Source organism: Jaculus jaculus, chromosome 2, assembly GCF_020740685.1.
Source record: "Jaculus jaculus isolate mJacJac1 chromosome 2, mJacJac1.mat.Y.cur, whole genome shotgun sequence".
NCBI classification, from domain to species: domain Eukaryota; kingdom Metazoa; phylum Chordata; class Mammalia; order Rodentia; family Dipodidae; genus Jaculus; species Jaculus jaculus.
In genome coordinates, this window is record NC_059103.1 from 24144328 (window position 1) to 24161903 (window position 17576).

The 17576-nt window shown below is 42.1% G+C and overlaps 1 protein-coding gene across 6 annotated transcripts in view; it reads right to left on the reverse strand.

The window, feature by feature from the left end:
• The window catches only part of Dlgap1 (DLG associated protein 1), a 961152-nt gene that overhangs the window by 245118 nt on the left and 698458 nt on the right, over nt 1–17576 (reverse strand). For all 6 annotated transcript variants that reach the window (XM_045142954.1, XM_045142953.1, XM_045142955.1 and 3 more), the window contains one exon: nt 4553–4730. In XM_045142954.1, the coding sequence (XP_044998889.1) occupies nt 4553–4730 (178 nt within the window). The remainder of the gene's footprint in view (nt 1–4552; nt 4731–17576) is intronic.

Here is a 17576-nt window from a genome sequence, read left to right on the forward strand (position 1 = left end):
GTCAAGAAAGACACTTGAGGCTGGAAAGATGGCTTAACAGTTAAGGCATTTGCCTGTGAAGCCTAAGGATCTAGGTTTGATTCCGCAGGACCCACGTTAAATATATATTATATATTTATATATATTATAAATAAATAAATAAATAAATAAATATATATATATAGACACTTGACATTAATCTCTGGCCTCTGCATGCACATGTACACACATGTGTGCATGCTTACACACATGCAAACCACATATACACATACACATGCAGGCACTGCCTCCCCCCCACCCCCACAATTTCTCAGGTCACGAGTGGAAAAAGTTTAAGAAGCCCTACTGTAGCACCAATTACTTGGCTTATGAAATTTGCTTTGTTCCTTCCAGGCGTCTTGGGTGAATAATATGTCAGACTTCAAACAGGAGCAGGACAGAGTGCACTTAAATTTAACACTTTGCTGCTTTGTACTAATGATCGTATACACAGAATATCTTTCATAAAAGCCAATGCTGTTTCTTTTTTTTTTTTTGAAAAGTCTAGAGTACTATGGCTGAATCGCTTTGAAGAAGAAACTGTTCTCTGAATAAATGACAATTTTGTAACTGTATTAGGACATTTGAAAGTGTCCTTGAAGATACTGCTATTTGAAATTGAATACGGTGCTAGAAAAAAAAAGGATGTGTCATTAGGAATCCATTAAGAATGACCATTCTTTCTGTTTTTTTTTTTTTTTAACTTAATGCCAAATGACTGCACCATAGAATTATAACACTTGACCTGACAGAATATTAGTGTTCTCCACCCTCCTGTGCCTGGTATCTCCCTAAGCTGTCTCTGGGAAGCTATGTCGCAAGGGAGGTCAGATACACCATACAACGTCCTGCAGGAGGACATTACATCTTCCCTTGTTTCAAACATGTTGATGGTATGGAAATCATAAATGTATATAATTATTTTTTTCTCACAAAAATGTTAATCCTGGGAATACATTCTGCATACATGATAGCTGAACTTATATACTATTATACAGCTCTAGAAAACCATGTGACCACCAGGCTGTATAAAATGAAGGTATGCCTCAAGAAATCTGAAGTAGTATATTATTTCTTATAAAAATCAATACTTGCAAGTTCATCTTGCACCCTGTAGCTCCAGCTATTTCCCAGAGGCTGGGGTAGTGTGTCACTGGCAAGCTTTATGTAGGACAGATAGGTATGCGAGATGTCTTTAAAGCAAGGCTCCCTTCCCTAACCATCTCCCCACTCTGCCTGCAGAGTCAGGGGCTACTCCCTGACCGTAGGTCCAGACTCCATTGACAGCAAGGAACTCTGACTCTGGGGACAAAGTGAGAGCATGAGACGGTCTGACTTCAGAGATCAGCCCACCATTTCATTCCTCTGTCAAATACATTGCTGATCTTACCCACATAGGCTATTCAGTATGCCATTACCACCATCACTGTCAGCAACACTATCACCTCCACCATCCTCACCACTGCCTCCACCATCTCTGGTACCACTGTTACTACCACAACCACCACCATCATCGTCAACACTGTCATTCACCTCCACCATCACCACCACCCCATCATTTACATCACCAGCACTGCCACTGCCATGACAGCATCACTGCCGCCATCACTGCCACTGTGAGTCCCTGATTGTAGCATCATCGTCATTAGCGGCACCACCCCCATCACCCTCTGACTGCCACATCATACCATACCTTCACCATCAACATTACCCCCCCCACGGACTCTACCAGTCCTCAAACAACACAACCATTACCGCCACCACACTGTTACTATCACCACAACACACTGCTCTATACTAACACCACCAGTCCCGACAGAACCACACTACCATTACTGCGACAATTCCCATCACCACACTCTGCCATTAGCACCGTGATCACTGTCATCACGATCACCATCAGTGCTGCGTCACCACCACCATCACTACCACCAACAACATGTTTTTCTGCTTTACTGCCACTGTTGTTCGACTAGCCCCTGCTCTGAGCACTCTCTCTAATCTTTCCCACAGATGGCTCATCTCACATCAAAGACCTGCTCATACCCATTACCGGCTTCAAAGCCGACTTTGATTCGTCTTGACTTAATCTCACTCTTAAAGAGTTAAATCCAGGGCTGGAGAGATGGCTTAGCGGTTAAGGCGCCTGCCTGAGAAGCCTAAGGACCCATGTTTGACTCTCCAGATCCCACATTAGCCAGACACACAAAGGCAAGGCAAGGCAAGCACAAGGTAGCACACACCCACTAGGTGGAGCAAGCGTCTGGAGTTCAATTGTGGTGGCTGGGGCCCTGGTGTGCCAATTCTTTGTCTCTCTATCTCTCTCTCTCACTGTCTCTAAAAATGAAAAAAAAAAAAAAAAAAAAACAGTAAGATTAAAAAAGAGTTAAATCCCCCCAAAAAGTTTAATCAAGTTCCCTAGGTCTGGTATGTAAGACCATTCATAAAAATGTATCTCCAGGTAATCTTTCACATGGATCTCCCAATGCTGACTCAGCTCCAACCAAGCATTTGCCACACCCAAGGAAGATTTAGGTGGCACTTTTCCCCAAAGCTGGGATCAAATGCTACTTTGTTCAAATCATTTGGAATAATTTGGTAAAATGTCAGTTCCTAGGCCTCATCCCTAGAAGTATTTAACTTATTATTTATTTATTTTTTTTAAGGTAGGGTTTCACTCTAGCTCAGGCTGACCTGGAATTCACTATGTAGTCTCAGGGTGGCCTCAAACTTGTGGTCATCCTCCTACCTCTGCTTCCCGAGTGCTGGGATTAAAGATGTGCACCACCATGCCTGGCTTTTTTTGTTTCTGCATGCATGTCTTTCATTTTGGGAATCTTTTTGACAACTTTGTGACCATAGGGAAAAATCCCATTTAATATTTGGCAACTTGAATCTTACAGTGTCCATAAGGAATAATATTATGTAAATAGACAGCAACTGGAAGAGTGCCTTATCCAAAAAATGCTTAACAAAAGGTGGTTCTTGGGATGGAGAGATGTCTCAGCGGTTAAGGCCTGCAAAGTCTAATAACCTGGGGTTGATTCCCCAGTACCCATGTAAACTAAAGGCAGATGCACAAAGTGGTACATCATCTGGACTTGGCTGCAGGGGCAGGAGGCTCTAGTGCACACTCATTTTCTCTCTCTCTTCCTCTGCTTGGAAATGAATAAATAAAAATATTAAAAAATGTGGTCCTTGTCATTAATCAGAATGTTTTATGATGGGGAAATAGATAATGCTTGTGATAGAACTCTTATGGTTCTCAGATGGGTTTCTTTGGCCTACAGACCTCATGAGGACAGGCATCATGTATAGCCATTATGGAATAAATCTCAAAATCTCACCCAGTATTTTATCTATTTATTTTGAGGAAAAGAGAGAGAGAGGGAGAGGGAGAGAAAAGAGAAAGAGGAAGATAGAGAGTGAATGGGCACACTAGGGCCTTCAGCTGCTACAGCTGAATTTCAGATGCATGCATCACCTTGTGCTTATGTGGGTCCTGGGGAATCGAACCGAGGTCCTTTGGCTTTGTAAGCAAGCGCCTTAACCACTGAGCCATCTGTCAAGCCCCCATCCAGTATTTTGATCAATAAATACTAGTAAACAAAAAGCATGGTACTTATTCTCTTAAAGCATGATATAAATTTAAATTCAGAGCCTCTCACATCATTTAAATGTATCCCCATTTATGTCCTCCCAGGCACCTTTCCTGCCTCTGCTGGCTTCTAAGAGCTGCAGGTCTCTAGGTCCAGGCTTTCTGTGGCCCTGATCTTAGAATCTCAGTCTTCTCAGCTCACTCTGAGGTTTCTGTGGTGATAGCCCAGAGACGATGATTATGATGATGATGATGATGATTTTGGAAAATTTGGATGCAATATTCAATTGCTCTTATGGAATCTTCATATTTAGTCATGGTACCAGTTCTTAGAAGTATGGTTCTAAAGGTTGGGCGTGGTGGTGCACATCTTTAATCCCAGTGCTTGGGAGGCAGAGTTATGTGGATGACTGTGAGTTCGAGGTCACTCTGAGACTACATAGTGAATTCCAGGCCAGCCTGGGCTAGAGAGTGAAACCCTACCTCAAAAAACCCAAATAAGTAAATAAAAATAAAAAAATGAAGTAAGAGTCTATCTCATCACAAACATGCAATATTCCCTGGAGCCCAGTTGAGGCAAATAAATTACATTATATTTCTAGTGTCTGATTTGCCTTCAGGACTTTTATGCTTATGGTCTTTCCAATGGTGTCCATCCTGGACATGCATCCTTCAAGCCTTCTCCATTATCTCCTTCCCGATAAGTTGCCTGGGCCTGGTTGACTGCTGATAAATTTTCGAGGACCCCCTCCTTATGCCTGACCCATCTGCAGAGGCCCCTCCCCGCCTGGAGCTTGCTGTGGCTGAATACCTGGAGTGCCCTACAGTATCTGTCTGCACTTCCTGTTTGCTCCGTGGTGATTTCCTCGGGGTGTGACCGTCTCCCCATCCTCTGCCCACTGTGGCTTATGGCACTGTGGGCCTAATGGTGCTCACCTGGCTTATGGTACTCATGGCTCGCATGTAGCTCTCATTCCTTGACCGGAACTTTGGTGACGTGAGCAAGCTTGCAGGGTCAAGACTGTCCAGGCTTCGGTTGATGGAGACTTCACTTACTGCCCTCAGGTAACTATGACTCCGGATCTGGAGTTTGGGTGAGTGTTCATTGGAGATCCTGGAAGAGAGCAATGGGAGAGGTGAATTTAGCTGTATTCCAATGCAGACAGCATAGTTAGATGTGGCACAACTACTATTTGTTAGCATTGTACATAGTAGGAAAATAATAGTCATGACTTCCTCTGATTAATAAACTCCCCCTTGGGGTGTCTCAAGAGCTTTCTGTTTTGCCTTCCTTTTTATTTATTTATTTATTTTTGTTTTTTTGAGGTAGTGTCTCACTCTAGCCCAGGCTGACCTGGAATTCACTCTGTAATCTTAGGGCGGCCTTGAACTCACTGCAATCCTCCTATCAAGGCCTCCCAAGTGCTGGGATTATAAATGTGCACCAACATGCCTGGCTTTTAAAAAGTTTTTAACTGACACATAATAATTGTTTATATATACATTTTGGGGTTTAGTGTGATGTTTCAATGGATGTATTCAATGTGTAAGAAAATTATAGATAAGAATAATTAGTATACAGGTAAGAGTAATTAGTACATCCATCATCTCAAATATTTATTCTTTGTGTCGGCAATCTTAAAAATCTTCTCTACTAGCTACTTAAATGTATCTTTCATTTTTGTCAACCATAGGTACGTGACTATACCGTAGAACATTCGAAATTACTCTTTCAACCACATCCTTGAACAATTTAGTCATCTTTCATTCTCTTTCCCCTTCCCGGGCCTCTAGTAACCACCATTCTGTTCTTTACTTCTATGAAATTAAGTTTAAATTTTTTAAATTTATTGTTTTTTTTTTTTGGTTCTTTTTATTCTTTTGTAACATTTTTGGAGAGAGAGAGAGAGAATTGGCGCACAGGACCTCAGCCACTGTAATTGAACTGCAGATGTTTGTGCCACCTAGTGGGCATGTGTGACCTTGCACTTGCCTCATCTTTGTGCATCTGGCTTATAAGGGATCTAGAGAATAGAACATGGGTCCTTAGGCTTCAAAGGCAAGTGCTTTAACCACTAAGCTGTATCTCCAGCCCATTTATTGATGTTTTAAAATAAAAAGGTTTCACACATAGATCCCCTCTCCCATACCCTAATTCTGCTGAGAGTCTTCAATAAGGCTGTTGATATTCATGGTGGGGACCAACAGGCCTCAGCCAGTCTCTGCAGGGATGGAAATTAACTTTGCAAGTTTCCACACACACATGAGAATAAGCAGGATTTGACTTTCTGTGCCTTATTGTACTTAACATAATGTGTACCAGTTCAATCCATGTAGTCATAAATTACAGGATTTCACTTCATTTCTAATGGATTACTAATATTCCTTTGTGTAACTATACTATGCTTTCTTCATCCATCCATCTACTGATGAATGGGCATGTAGGTTGATCCCAGACCCTGGCTATGGTGAATAGTATCCTGAATCTGAGACTGCAGATGTCTCTTCATACTAATTTCATTTCTTTGCACTTATAACCAGTGGTGGAGTAACTGGATGATCTGGTAGTTTTTTCTCTTTACTCTTCTGTTTGCCATCATGGCTGTGCTCTTTTACATTCTCATCAGCAGTGTGTAAGTTCCGGTGTCTTCACGGAGGAGAATCTTTTAGCAGGAAATTGTCAAGGTCTGATAACATTAGAGAGCAATGAAAATTTTCTTCAACCATGAAGTAATTTCCCTGTTCAAGGAGGGAAAAATTAGCAGCAAGTGTCATCCTGCAGAACCTCCTTTGCAATGTAGAAAGGTTTCCTTTTCATCTATTTATTTCCATCTTTTAGTACTTTACACTCTCTAGTAACAGCAATTAGATCTGTTTCTATAGCTGTCTATTCATTTTTAAGTCTTCTCTCTTCTCTCCCTTCCTCATTCTCTTCCTTCCTTCTCTTCTCTCTCTTTCTTTCTCTCTCAGTGTGTGCCATGCCTCTGGAGACATGCATGTGGAAGTCAGAGGGCAACTTTAGGGTGTCTGTGCTCCACCTGGGATCTCTGGCAGCTGAAAATGAACTGTAAGACTGCAAAGGAACACATAATACCAGCTGTCCCAGCTTCTCCTGGCTTTGCCTCTCATTGCTACAGGATTGTTAGGATCACAGATACATCTGGCTTTACATGGGTGCTGGGAAATGAACCCAGGCCATTAGACTTTGTAAGCAAGTGCCTTTAACTACTGACTTTTCCCTTCCCTCTTGCCCTTCCTTCTTTCCTTCCTTTTGAATTTCTTTGAATATTTTTACTTATTTATTTGCAAGGGGGGGGGGAATCTAGAAGAGAGACAGAGAGAATGGGCCAGCCAGGGCTTCCAGTCAATACACATGGACTCCAGATAAATGTACTAATTTGTGCATCTGGCTTTACATGGGTACTGGGGAATTGAACTCAGGTCATTAGGCTCTGCAGGCAAAAGAGCCTTAATTGATGAGTCATCTTCCCAGCCTGAAGCCTAATTCTTTTTTTTTTTTTAATACTCTGGTTTCTCTTCAGATCGCATAAATCTTACGCCTCTTTTTTTTTTTTTTTTTTTTTTTTTTGAGGTAGGGTCTCACTCTGGTCCAAGCTGACCTGGAATTAACTCTGTCATCTCAGGGTGGCCTTAACTCATGGCAATCCTCCTACCTCTGCCTCCCGAGTGCTGGGATTAAAGGCATGCGCCACCACGCCTGGCTATCGCCTAATTCTTTATATGCTAATAAAAACAGATAAATTAGGGCCAAGGAGATGGCTTAGCAGTTAAAGTGCTTGCCTGCAAAGCCTACAGATTCATGTTAGACTCTCCAGATCCACATAAGCCAGATGCACAAGGTGATGCAAGCAGGCATGGTTGCACATGCACACAAGATGGTGCATGCATCTGAAGTTTGATTATAGTGGCTGGAGGTCTGGCACTCTAGGTCTCTCTCATAAAAATAGTAAAAAAAAAAAAAAAAAAAAAGAGAGATAAATTAAAAAACACCTCTATCAGGATAAACAAATATTTTCCACATGTTATTTCCAATTCTGTTGATCCACACTGGATCACTATTTTTTTTTTTTTTCAGGGTAGGGTCTCTCTAATTGAAGCTGATCAGGAATTTACTCTAGCCCGAGGCTAGCCTCCAATTTACGGTGATCCTCTTCCTTCAGCCTTCAGAGTGCTGGCACCAAAGCTAGCGCCACCATGCCTGGCTTGGGTCACTTTTTAAATCCCATTCTAAAATTCCAGCCAACCAACAAGCTTCAAATTCACATTCTCTTAAAGACCTTTTCTTTCTTAAAAAAAAAAAAAAAGAGTCCCAGTTTCAAGCATTTCTAATTTAAAGTTCATTTCCACATGGAACTGGAGAGCTGGATGACAAATATGTTTGACTATTTTGCAACCTGACCCAGAGCAATGATGATGTCAACATAAATGACACTGCCATTCCAGGGCAGCAATGGGGTGGCTATTTCATAAACAGTACATATTCCAAAGCAAGAAGTGAAATTCCAGCTTTTGAAAAATGAGTGTCTGTTGGTGATGATGTGGAAATGATGCATTAGTGCCACTCTGTCATCCTGCCCACTTGTGATGAAATAAAGCACAATACTAAAATTTGAAATAAAAAAAGAGAAATCTTTCAGAAGGCATTGAATAGCTCTACTTTGATGAGTCATTTCCAATCAAACAATGCATACCTGTAACACAGTCCACAAAAGGAAATGAACTCTTATCTGAGAGCAGAGCCCACAGCTGTCAACACAAAGGGAACAGCCTGTACCTGGGCTCAAGGTACAGGAACAGTCACAAGATATCAATGGTAATGTGTTAATAACTTTATCATGGTACCCCCCCCCCCCAACAAAAGTTGATGTTCAGCAGGAAAAGTGAAGTGTGCATACTTAGGAATGTTAGCTCATGTGGAATTCCTTTCAATGTTGGTCTACTGAAATGAGATCTATCCTTAAATTAGCTTTTTAAAAAAATTTTTTTTGAGGTAGGGGCTCGCTCTAGCCCAGGCTAACCGGGAATTCACTATATAGTCTCAGGCTGGTCTTGAATTCACAGTGATCCTCCTACCTGTACCTCCTGAATGCTGGGATTATAGGTAATCTTTTTGCAGTGCCTTCAAACTGACATGAAGTTTTGGCCTTGCTGGGCCAGAGAGCTCCATTCATGATTATGTCCCTTAAATGTACCCAAAGGATAGAAGCCCTCAGGCAACTTGAGGCTTTGATTACTGAGAAAAAAAATGCAATGATACTCAGCCCACAGAATTTCAGACCAAAATCTCAAGAGAGAAAATTTTCTGATCAACTTTTTATTATATGACTAAAATATGATTTCAGATGATTAGAGATTTCTTTTTTTTCCACAGAAGGAAAATATTTCATGATTATAGATCACTGAAGCTAATGGAAGAATCTCTGGAGGTGAAGGGTCACCTTACCCGTCCACTTGAATCCTAAGCTTTTAACTCATTTTTACTTTCTTTTGATTCTGACTCATAAGATGTACTGGAATTTAAGGTTATTCCATGGGACCCCAGAGGAAACATTTTACTGGATTAAGTTGGTTCTATTTTGAAAATGAATGTATTTGACCTTGATCATGACACTTATCAAATAATGCTCATATGCATTCATGACTTGAATGGAGACACTTTGATTCCTCAGCTTTAGGGGTGATGACACTGAGCCATTAGTTTTAGACACTCAAAGACAGGTTGTTTTTAGAAAAACCTAGGCCAGCTTTCTTCTCTACGTCCTCTTGTGTAACACCTTGATAATCTACAAAGGCCTAATTTACAATGAAGCTGCTTGCTTGGGAAGGAAACTCAAGTAATTTCCACTTTATAATACTTGATGTTAATTAGCATTTGCTAAACAATGACATATTGTTAATATTACTCTACAGGCAAAAAACCCATGGCTTTGAAAGTCTGCTTAGTGTTAAAGGTAATTTATTATTATTATTTTTTGAAATAGGGTCTCACTTATATAGCCCAGGTTGGCCATAAACTTGAGAGGCTCCTGCCTCTGTCTTCAAAGTGCTGGGATTCTTGGCACGTGCAACCACACTTGGCTTGTTGAAGGTAACTGTAAGTGGGGCCTAGCCTCCATATTCTTGGGGAAAACTTTCTGACTCTCATTTGGGCTCCTCTTTTTCTAACTTACCCTCTAATCTGTTTATTCCCTCTGAAATTTCACTTACTCATTTTCTCTTTTTATCCTACATTCTTATAGTCCTTCCTTTGATTCTAATGATTGTTTTGTGTGTGTGTGTGTGGGGGGGGTGGTTTGTGTGCATGAAATGCATATCTTGTGTACACTCAAGTGAAGAGTGCCAGAGGAGAATAGTGGCTGTCCTCCTCTATCGTGCATCCACTTAGTTCCTTGAGACGGAGTCTCCCTCTGTACCTGGAGCTGTCTTTTTTGTGAGCTCCAGCGATTAATCAATTTCTGCTCCCCACAGGATTGGGGTTATAGGCATGTGCGGCCATTTCCAGCTGTTTATGTGGGTGCACATGGCATGTGTGTGTGTACAGGTCACAGGGTAACCTCAGCTGTAGGCCCTCACCTTTCACCTTGTTTGAGGGTCTCATTGTTCACTGATACGTTTGACAGGCTAGCTGGCCTGTGAGTTTCGGTGGGAAACTCACAACTTGCCATAGGCATGCCAGGATTACAGACGCTAGCACTACTGCGTACGACTTTATGTGGGTGCTGAGGAGTCACATTCAGGTACTCATGCTTGTGCAAGCACCTTACCAAGGAGCCATCTTCCAGCTCTGGTGGTTTGGATGAAATGTCCCCATAGGCTCTTATGTTTTGAATACTTGGGTCCAAGGTGGTGGCAATTTGGGGAGGTTGGGAGGCCTTTGGGAGGAGGAGCTTTGCTGTAGGAGGTGTGTCACTAGGGCAGACCTTGAACTTTGTTAGTCTAGCCCTTCTGGGTGCTCAGGGCTAATTCACGCTTGCTACTGCCTCCAAGTTGATGTAACAAGATGTGATGTCCAGCAGTTGCTCTATCTCTGCCATGATGAAACTTTCCCTTAAGACTGTAAGCCAAAATAAATCCTTTCTTTCCATATGCTGATTTTGATTCAATTTGTCCCAGCAATGAGAGGGTACATCAGCCCAAGTCTAAACTCTACCTACTTTCCTGGTTGAATCTTTAAAAAAATATATATATATATATAATATTTATATATATATTATATAAATAAAATAAAACAATATAATATATACATATTTATTTATTTGTAAGCAGAGAGAGACAGAAGACAGACAGAGGTAATTGGCATGTCATGGCCTCTAGCCACTGCAAATGAACTACAGATGCATGTGCCATGCTGTGCATCTGCCTGCACATGGGTACCAGGGAATTGAACCCAGGTCGTTAGGCTTTATAGGAAAGTACCTTTACTGCTGAGCCATTTTTTCAGTCCCCCTGGTTGCATCTTTTGTTCCTACCTCACATGTGCTATCTATGGGTGTACTATCTATGGTTGTACTCTCATCTTCTTTATGTTGGTAAGCACTTGGCTTGGCATATTCTCCATCCTCTGCTTTCTACCTACAGAGTTCTTTTTCTCCATTTATGGACAACTTTTATACATGCATATAATATCCTTTATTTATTTTAAACATTTTTACTTATTTATAAGCAGAGAGAGAGTCAGACAGACACAACAGAGAATGAGCACACCAGGGCCTCTAGCTACTGCAAATGAACTATAGATGCATGTGCCACTTTGTGCATCTGGCTTTTTGTGGGCACTGAGGAATCAAATCTAGGTCATTAGGCTTTGCAGAGAAGCACCTTAACCACTGAGCCATCTCTCCAGCCCCTAATATATTTTATCATAATCCCCTCTTATTACCTTCCTGTCAACTTATATGAAATGAAAATTCCAGAGGAAGAGGAGCAAAGAACAAAAAATATATAGAAGAAATAGTGGCCAGGATGGTTTATCAGATGTCTCTCATAAACGCATGTCTTTGAATGCTTGGTCCCCAGCTGGTGGCAGTTTGGCAGGTGGAGCCTTGCTGGAGGAGCTGTATTGCTGGGGGTGGGCTCAGGGTGTTAAAATTAGCTCCCCCTTGCCAAAGCTCAGCTCATTCTCTTGAATCTATCTTCCACATGCGGTTGTGAGGAGTAATGTCCAGTCTCTATTCTACCCTTTTCCCTCTGTGATCATGAAGTTTCTCTTCAAGACCACAAAACAAAATAAACCCTTTTCTTCCATCAGCTGCTTTTGTTTGGGTGTTTTGTCCCATAAATGCGAAGGTAACTATAACAATGATCAAAAACTTCCCATATTTGATGGAAAATTTATACTTTATTTATTTGCAAGCTGGTGGGGGTAGAGAAAGGGGAGAGAGAGAGAGAAAAGGGGGAAAGGAGTGAGGGAGGGAAGGAGGAGGGAGAGATATAATGGGTGCACCAGGGCCTAGTGCCATTGCAAACAAACTCCAGACATGATTGCCACTTTGTGCAGCTCGTATTAGGGAACTGAATTCAGGTGTCAGGATTTGCAAGCACATGACTTTAACTACTGAGACATTTCTATAGCCCTTGATGAAACTTTTGATACATATATCTAATAATATTCACAATTATGGATAAGTAATTTAAATCCAATGCATACAGAAGAAAAAGTATAATAGCTATTAGAATGGGAAATTGAAAACAAAAAAGAAATGTATGCTTTTTGATCAATATTTGAGAAAGATGAAACAAAAAGACAAGATGAGGGCAGGAAAGGTGGCTCAGAAGTAAAGGCATTTTCTTGCAAAGCCTGCCGGCCTGGATTAGATTCCCAGGCACCCACATAAAGCTAGATGCACAAAGTAGTACTGGTATCTGGAGTTTGTTTGTAGTGGCAGGAGGCCCTGATGATGCATACTCTCTTTCTCTACCCCCTTCTCACACACACACACTCAATAAAATTAAGAAGGTAAGGGCTGGAGAGGCTGCTCAGTGGTTAAGTTGCTTTCCCACAAAACCTAATGGCCAGAATTTGATTCCCCAGGACCCATGTAAAGCCCGATGCACAAAGTGGAGGATGCATCTGGTATTCATTTGCAGCAGCTGGAGACCCTGGCATGCTCATTCTCTCTCTCTGCCTGTAAATAAATAAATAATTTTTCTTTTTTAATTTTAGAGAGAATGGGCATGCCAGGGCCTCAACCAATGCAGTCACACTCCAGACACTTGCTCCACGTTGTGGACATGTGCGGCCTGGCACTTGCCTCCCCTTTGTGCATCTGGCTTACCTGGGATCTGGAGAGTTGAACATGGGTCCTTAGGCTTTGTAGGAAAGTGCCTTAACCACTAAGCCATCTCTCCAGTCTAATTATATGTGTGTGTGTGTGTGTGTGTGTGTGTGTGTGTGTGTGCGCGCGCGCGCGCGTGCGCGTATACTTTTTTTGGTTTATTGAGGTAGGGTCTTGCTCTAGCCCAGGTTGATGTGGAATTCACTATGTAGTTTCAAGGTGGCCTTGAACTCACTCCTACCTCTGCCTCCTGAGTGCTGGGATTAAAGGCATGCACCACGATGCCCAGTTAATAAAAATACTGTTGTTTTTTTTTTAATTTAAAAAAAGAAAATGAGAAGCTGACAACAAAATTTAGAAACAAAAGAGGAAAAACATGACTAAATTGTCACAAATCAGACAAATCTAAGTTCCATAATTTAAATAAAACAGACAAATTTCTAGAATTACAAAATGACCAAAACTTACTCAAAACAGAAGCTCCAAATAGAACTATGACAGGTAAAGCTTTGGATTTGTGGTTTTAAATATTCACACAAAGAAAAGCTCAGGCCTAAGTAGTTTCACTGATGGCAAGATCAAAAGTTTAAACAAGGAATGATAACAATATTCCACAATTTGTTCAGAAAAGAAAAAAACATGGGCTTATTTCAGCTTACAGTTTCTAGGGAAAGTTTCATCATGGTGGGGAAAGCATAGCATGAGCAGGTAGCTGGGCATTACATCTTCACATCAGAGTGAGGAAGTAGAGAGAGTGATCTAAGTCCAGTAGAGTCCATCCCAGTGACACCCCTCCTCCAGCAAGGCTCCATCTCCCAAAGGCTCCACAACTCTGCTAAACTGCCATCAGCTGGGGATCAAATACTCCACACACATGAGCCTGTGGGGGGACATTTCATTTGAACTACCACATGATGATTCAGAGAAATGGGATCACTTATGGCTGGCAAGGACATGAAATGGTACAAAGCACAGTGGTTTGTGTCTTTAAAAGGCTAAATACACAACCACTATAGAACCCTGATCTTGAACTCTTGGGATTTATCATAGACAAATGAAGACTAGGTGTAGTCAAAATCTTTACAGGAGAATTCATAGTAGTTTTATAATCTTTTCTCTGTGTATGTGTATATGGGCATGATCATATGGGCATGAGTGTGCCACAGTGCACACGTAGAGGTCAGAGGATAGCTTCAAGGGGCAGTCCTTGCCTTCCACCTAGTCTGAGACTAGGTCTTTTGTTTTCACCACTGTGTTTGCGAGGCTGGCTGGCCTACAGAATTCTGGGGGATTCTGCTGCCTCTGCTTCCCTTTTGTAGGCATGCTGGGATTGCAGATACTTACACTACAGCTTTGCGTGGGTTCAGGGGTCAGAACTCAGGGGCAAGCACTCTGTCCAAGGAGCTCCCACAGCAATTGATTTGTAAAAGCCACAGACTAGAAATCAGCCAGCAATCCCTCAATGACTTCATGTTTGAACAAACTATGGTATATCCACATCATGGGATATACTCAGCTACATGCTGAATGAATCTTCAAGTGTTAAGCTGAGTGAAAAAAAAGACAATTCCACAGTTTATATACTATTTGATTCCCTTTACAGGAAATAAAAAATATATAGAACTGAAATTCAAGTTAGTGGCTGTCAGAGGGACAGGCAGGGAAGTGATGTACACAGTGCCTGTGGTGATGGACATGTTTTGTGTGCTTCCCGTCAATGCCAGTGCCCTGTTTGTGATGTTGTGCTACGGCTTTTTAAGATGTTGCCATGTGGAGGAGGGAGAGAAATTGAGTAAAAGATATATGGGTTCTCTCAACCTATTTACTAAGCTTATAACTCCACATGAATCCACAATATTTGGAAATGAAAATCTGGGGGCTGGAGAGATGGCTTAGTGGTTAAGCGACTTGCCTGTGAAGCCTAAGGACCCCGTCACTGCTGCTGTAGCTAGAAGGAAAGGATGGCAGGAGGAGAGAGGTACTGGGATGTTTTTCTCTTATTCTTCTCCAAGTTTCTGGAAATGCAGGTCATTGCTAAAGGCCAGATTTGTCTCCTGAACCCTGCCCTTCCCTTAACCACATAGCACTGGCAAGATGGAGGTGGCCACAAGCAAAGACATTTCAAGTGCAGTTTTGAAACAACATGGAATGCACATGCACACACTCTATTTTATATCAGCTTCAGTTGTAGACAGGCTATGGTTCTGTAACTAACACTTAGAGAAAATAAGTGCTCATTCATTGGAACAACAACAAAGAAAGGTTTTCCAGGAAGTGTGAAGGGCTGTTACCTTCATAGATTCTGAATATTAAAGTATAATTGTCCATGCCACAGGGCAGAAACATTGTAAAGCATTTGTGAGAAAAATAGATGTTCCACTAATATCCACCTGAATCCAGTAGTATTTAAATGACCACCTGTACTCTGACTAAACCAATTAAGTACAATGACAGCAATAATTACTATTGTTGGCAATCAAAAGTGTTGCCAACGTGCTTGAGTGTTGGAAAGGCGATGTCTACCGACTTCCATTGCTTTCATGTCATGGCAAATTATAGTTATTTCTTATTCTTTGGGTTTGAGAGAGAATGGAAAGATAATATTCACTATTAAGGGTGGCTTAACTTTTCTACACAAAAGCACTGAACACTCTCTTGCTAACACATAGAAAGGGAATAAGTCTTTCTGATCAAAATGTATTGTGCTATGCTAACAATAGAACAGACTAGACACACTCTGTTGTGGAAAATTCCAAGATTCCAAGCGTATGAAACGCAAGTGAAATGCGTCTAAGGAAGCGAGATACGGATAATAAACAAGGTTCTCCATACACATCAGACACCAAGCCTTGCCTCTGTCCTTCCCTCTTCTATCCCCGAGAGCCCTTCCTGTTCCGTGGGTCTTCATTAGCTGGCCTTTGTTTCTTCCTAATGAAAGGGGCATTGACACTTAGTCTCACTCCTTCCTGTGTTCAGTGGAAGCCCAGTGGTGGGAGTTCCTAAGGAGATGTTCTCTGGCCACCAGGACGTTAGTAGCGATTCAATACCAGCGAATGCCTGCAGGGGGCGAACGACACTCAGGAATGAGCCAGGGTTGCACAATCCTCCCTGGTAGAAATGTTTCTAGGAAACAAGGTAACTCTCTCAAGTCAATGTTTACTTGTTTTTTTCACTGGTGACTTTAATAATAAGAGAATCAGAGGATTTCAGGAACTTGCATTTCTGTCTTTATCTTTTCTATGGCTCTTATAAGGAATTCAACTCAGAGAAACTGTGGGGCCAACTAGACAGTGCACAGCTCATGCTGGAGCCTCTGAGATGCAGCCTCCCTCAGCTCCTGAGAAGACTCCCCACATGCCACCGCCGACATTTATAGGTAAGATTAACACACAGGGCTAAAAGAATGGTCCAGGCTTCCCTTGTCCTCCATCTGTCCGGTGTTTCTATGAGTCAAGCTGGAAATGGTGGAGGGGACTGGGCAAGACAATTACGAATAGACAGAATTATGAATGCATTGCAGTATTTTGCTATTTTGCCACAGGTTCTGATGACAGAAGCAACTGAGTAAGACTACTTAGAAGATCTGGCTATTCCTGTTATTGGTTCCCCTCCCCCCCCGCAGTGTCTGTGTGGCAAAGCTAGGATGATTGTCAGGGCAGGCATAGTGAATGCATTGTCAACTTAATGGTATTTTCAGTTTATAGTAAGTCCAGAAAAATCTATACCTGACTTATTGGTCATGAGCAAGGACTCTAATGCACATGAATTCTAACAGGCTCCACAGTATATACAGAACACTTGGGGATAAACTAATACTAGAAGAAAACTAATCTTTCACCTGTGCTTGTTCCATTCTACCCACCAAGTGTAAACCAGTGTTTCATGCGCACCAGAGGCCTACACCATCTGATCAACATTATTGCATATTGTCACTGTTGAGTCTCATTGAGGAGGTGGGGGTACATAGGTCACGCTGGCCAGATCCATGGCTTGGCTTAATCTTTGGCTGAAATGGACAATATTGGAGGGTTGTGGGCAGAAAAGAAGCCATCTAGGGCCTTGGCTTTAACAGCATCATTCTGGTAACTGTGTAGTGAGTAGATGTGAGGGTCTCTGGAGCCAAGTGACTCACTTGGCAGTGTTTAGGCAGGAAGCAGTGGCACCTGCAGGAGGGTGGTGGCTGCGGAGGTACTGAGAGGGCTTGAACTCTGGATAGATTATGATGACAGGACCAGTGGACTTGAAAAGGAATGGGATGAGGAGTGTGGGAAGAAAAGAAGAGACAAGGGTGGCCTCCATGATGACTGCAGAGACGGAGGAGGCCACCACACAATATGAGGAGGCCAAGGGAGGTTGTGGGGAAGAGATGGGAGTTTTGTTTTGACTTGTTTAGACTAAGATGCCACAAGTGGATCAAAGTCCAGTTGTCCAGGAGGGAGCAAGGGGTCTCGGTATAGAATTTGAAGAAGTCAAGGGCGGAGTGATTAATTTTGGAGTCCATGGGCTAGATGACGTTTCAGGCCACGGTGTTGCTGAGACTAGTGTGGGAGGGGAACACAGCCCAACACAGTCAAGTGGTTGGGGGTTGGACAGAAGAGGAAGCAGTGGAGAGGTGATGGACAGACAGCTTCCACAGAGGGTGGAAGAAAGCTAGGAGATGACTG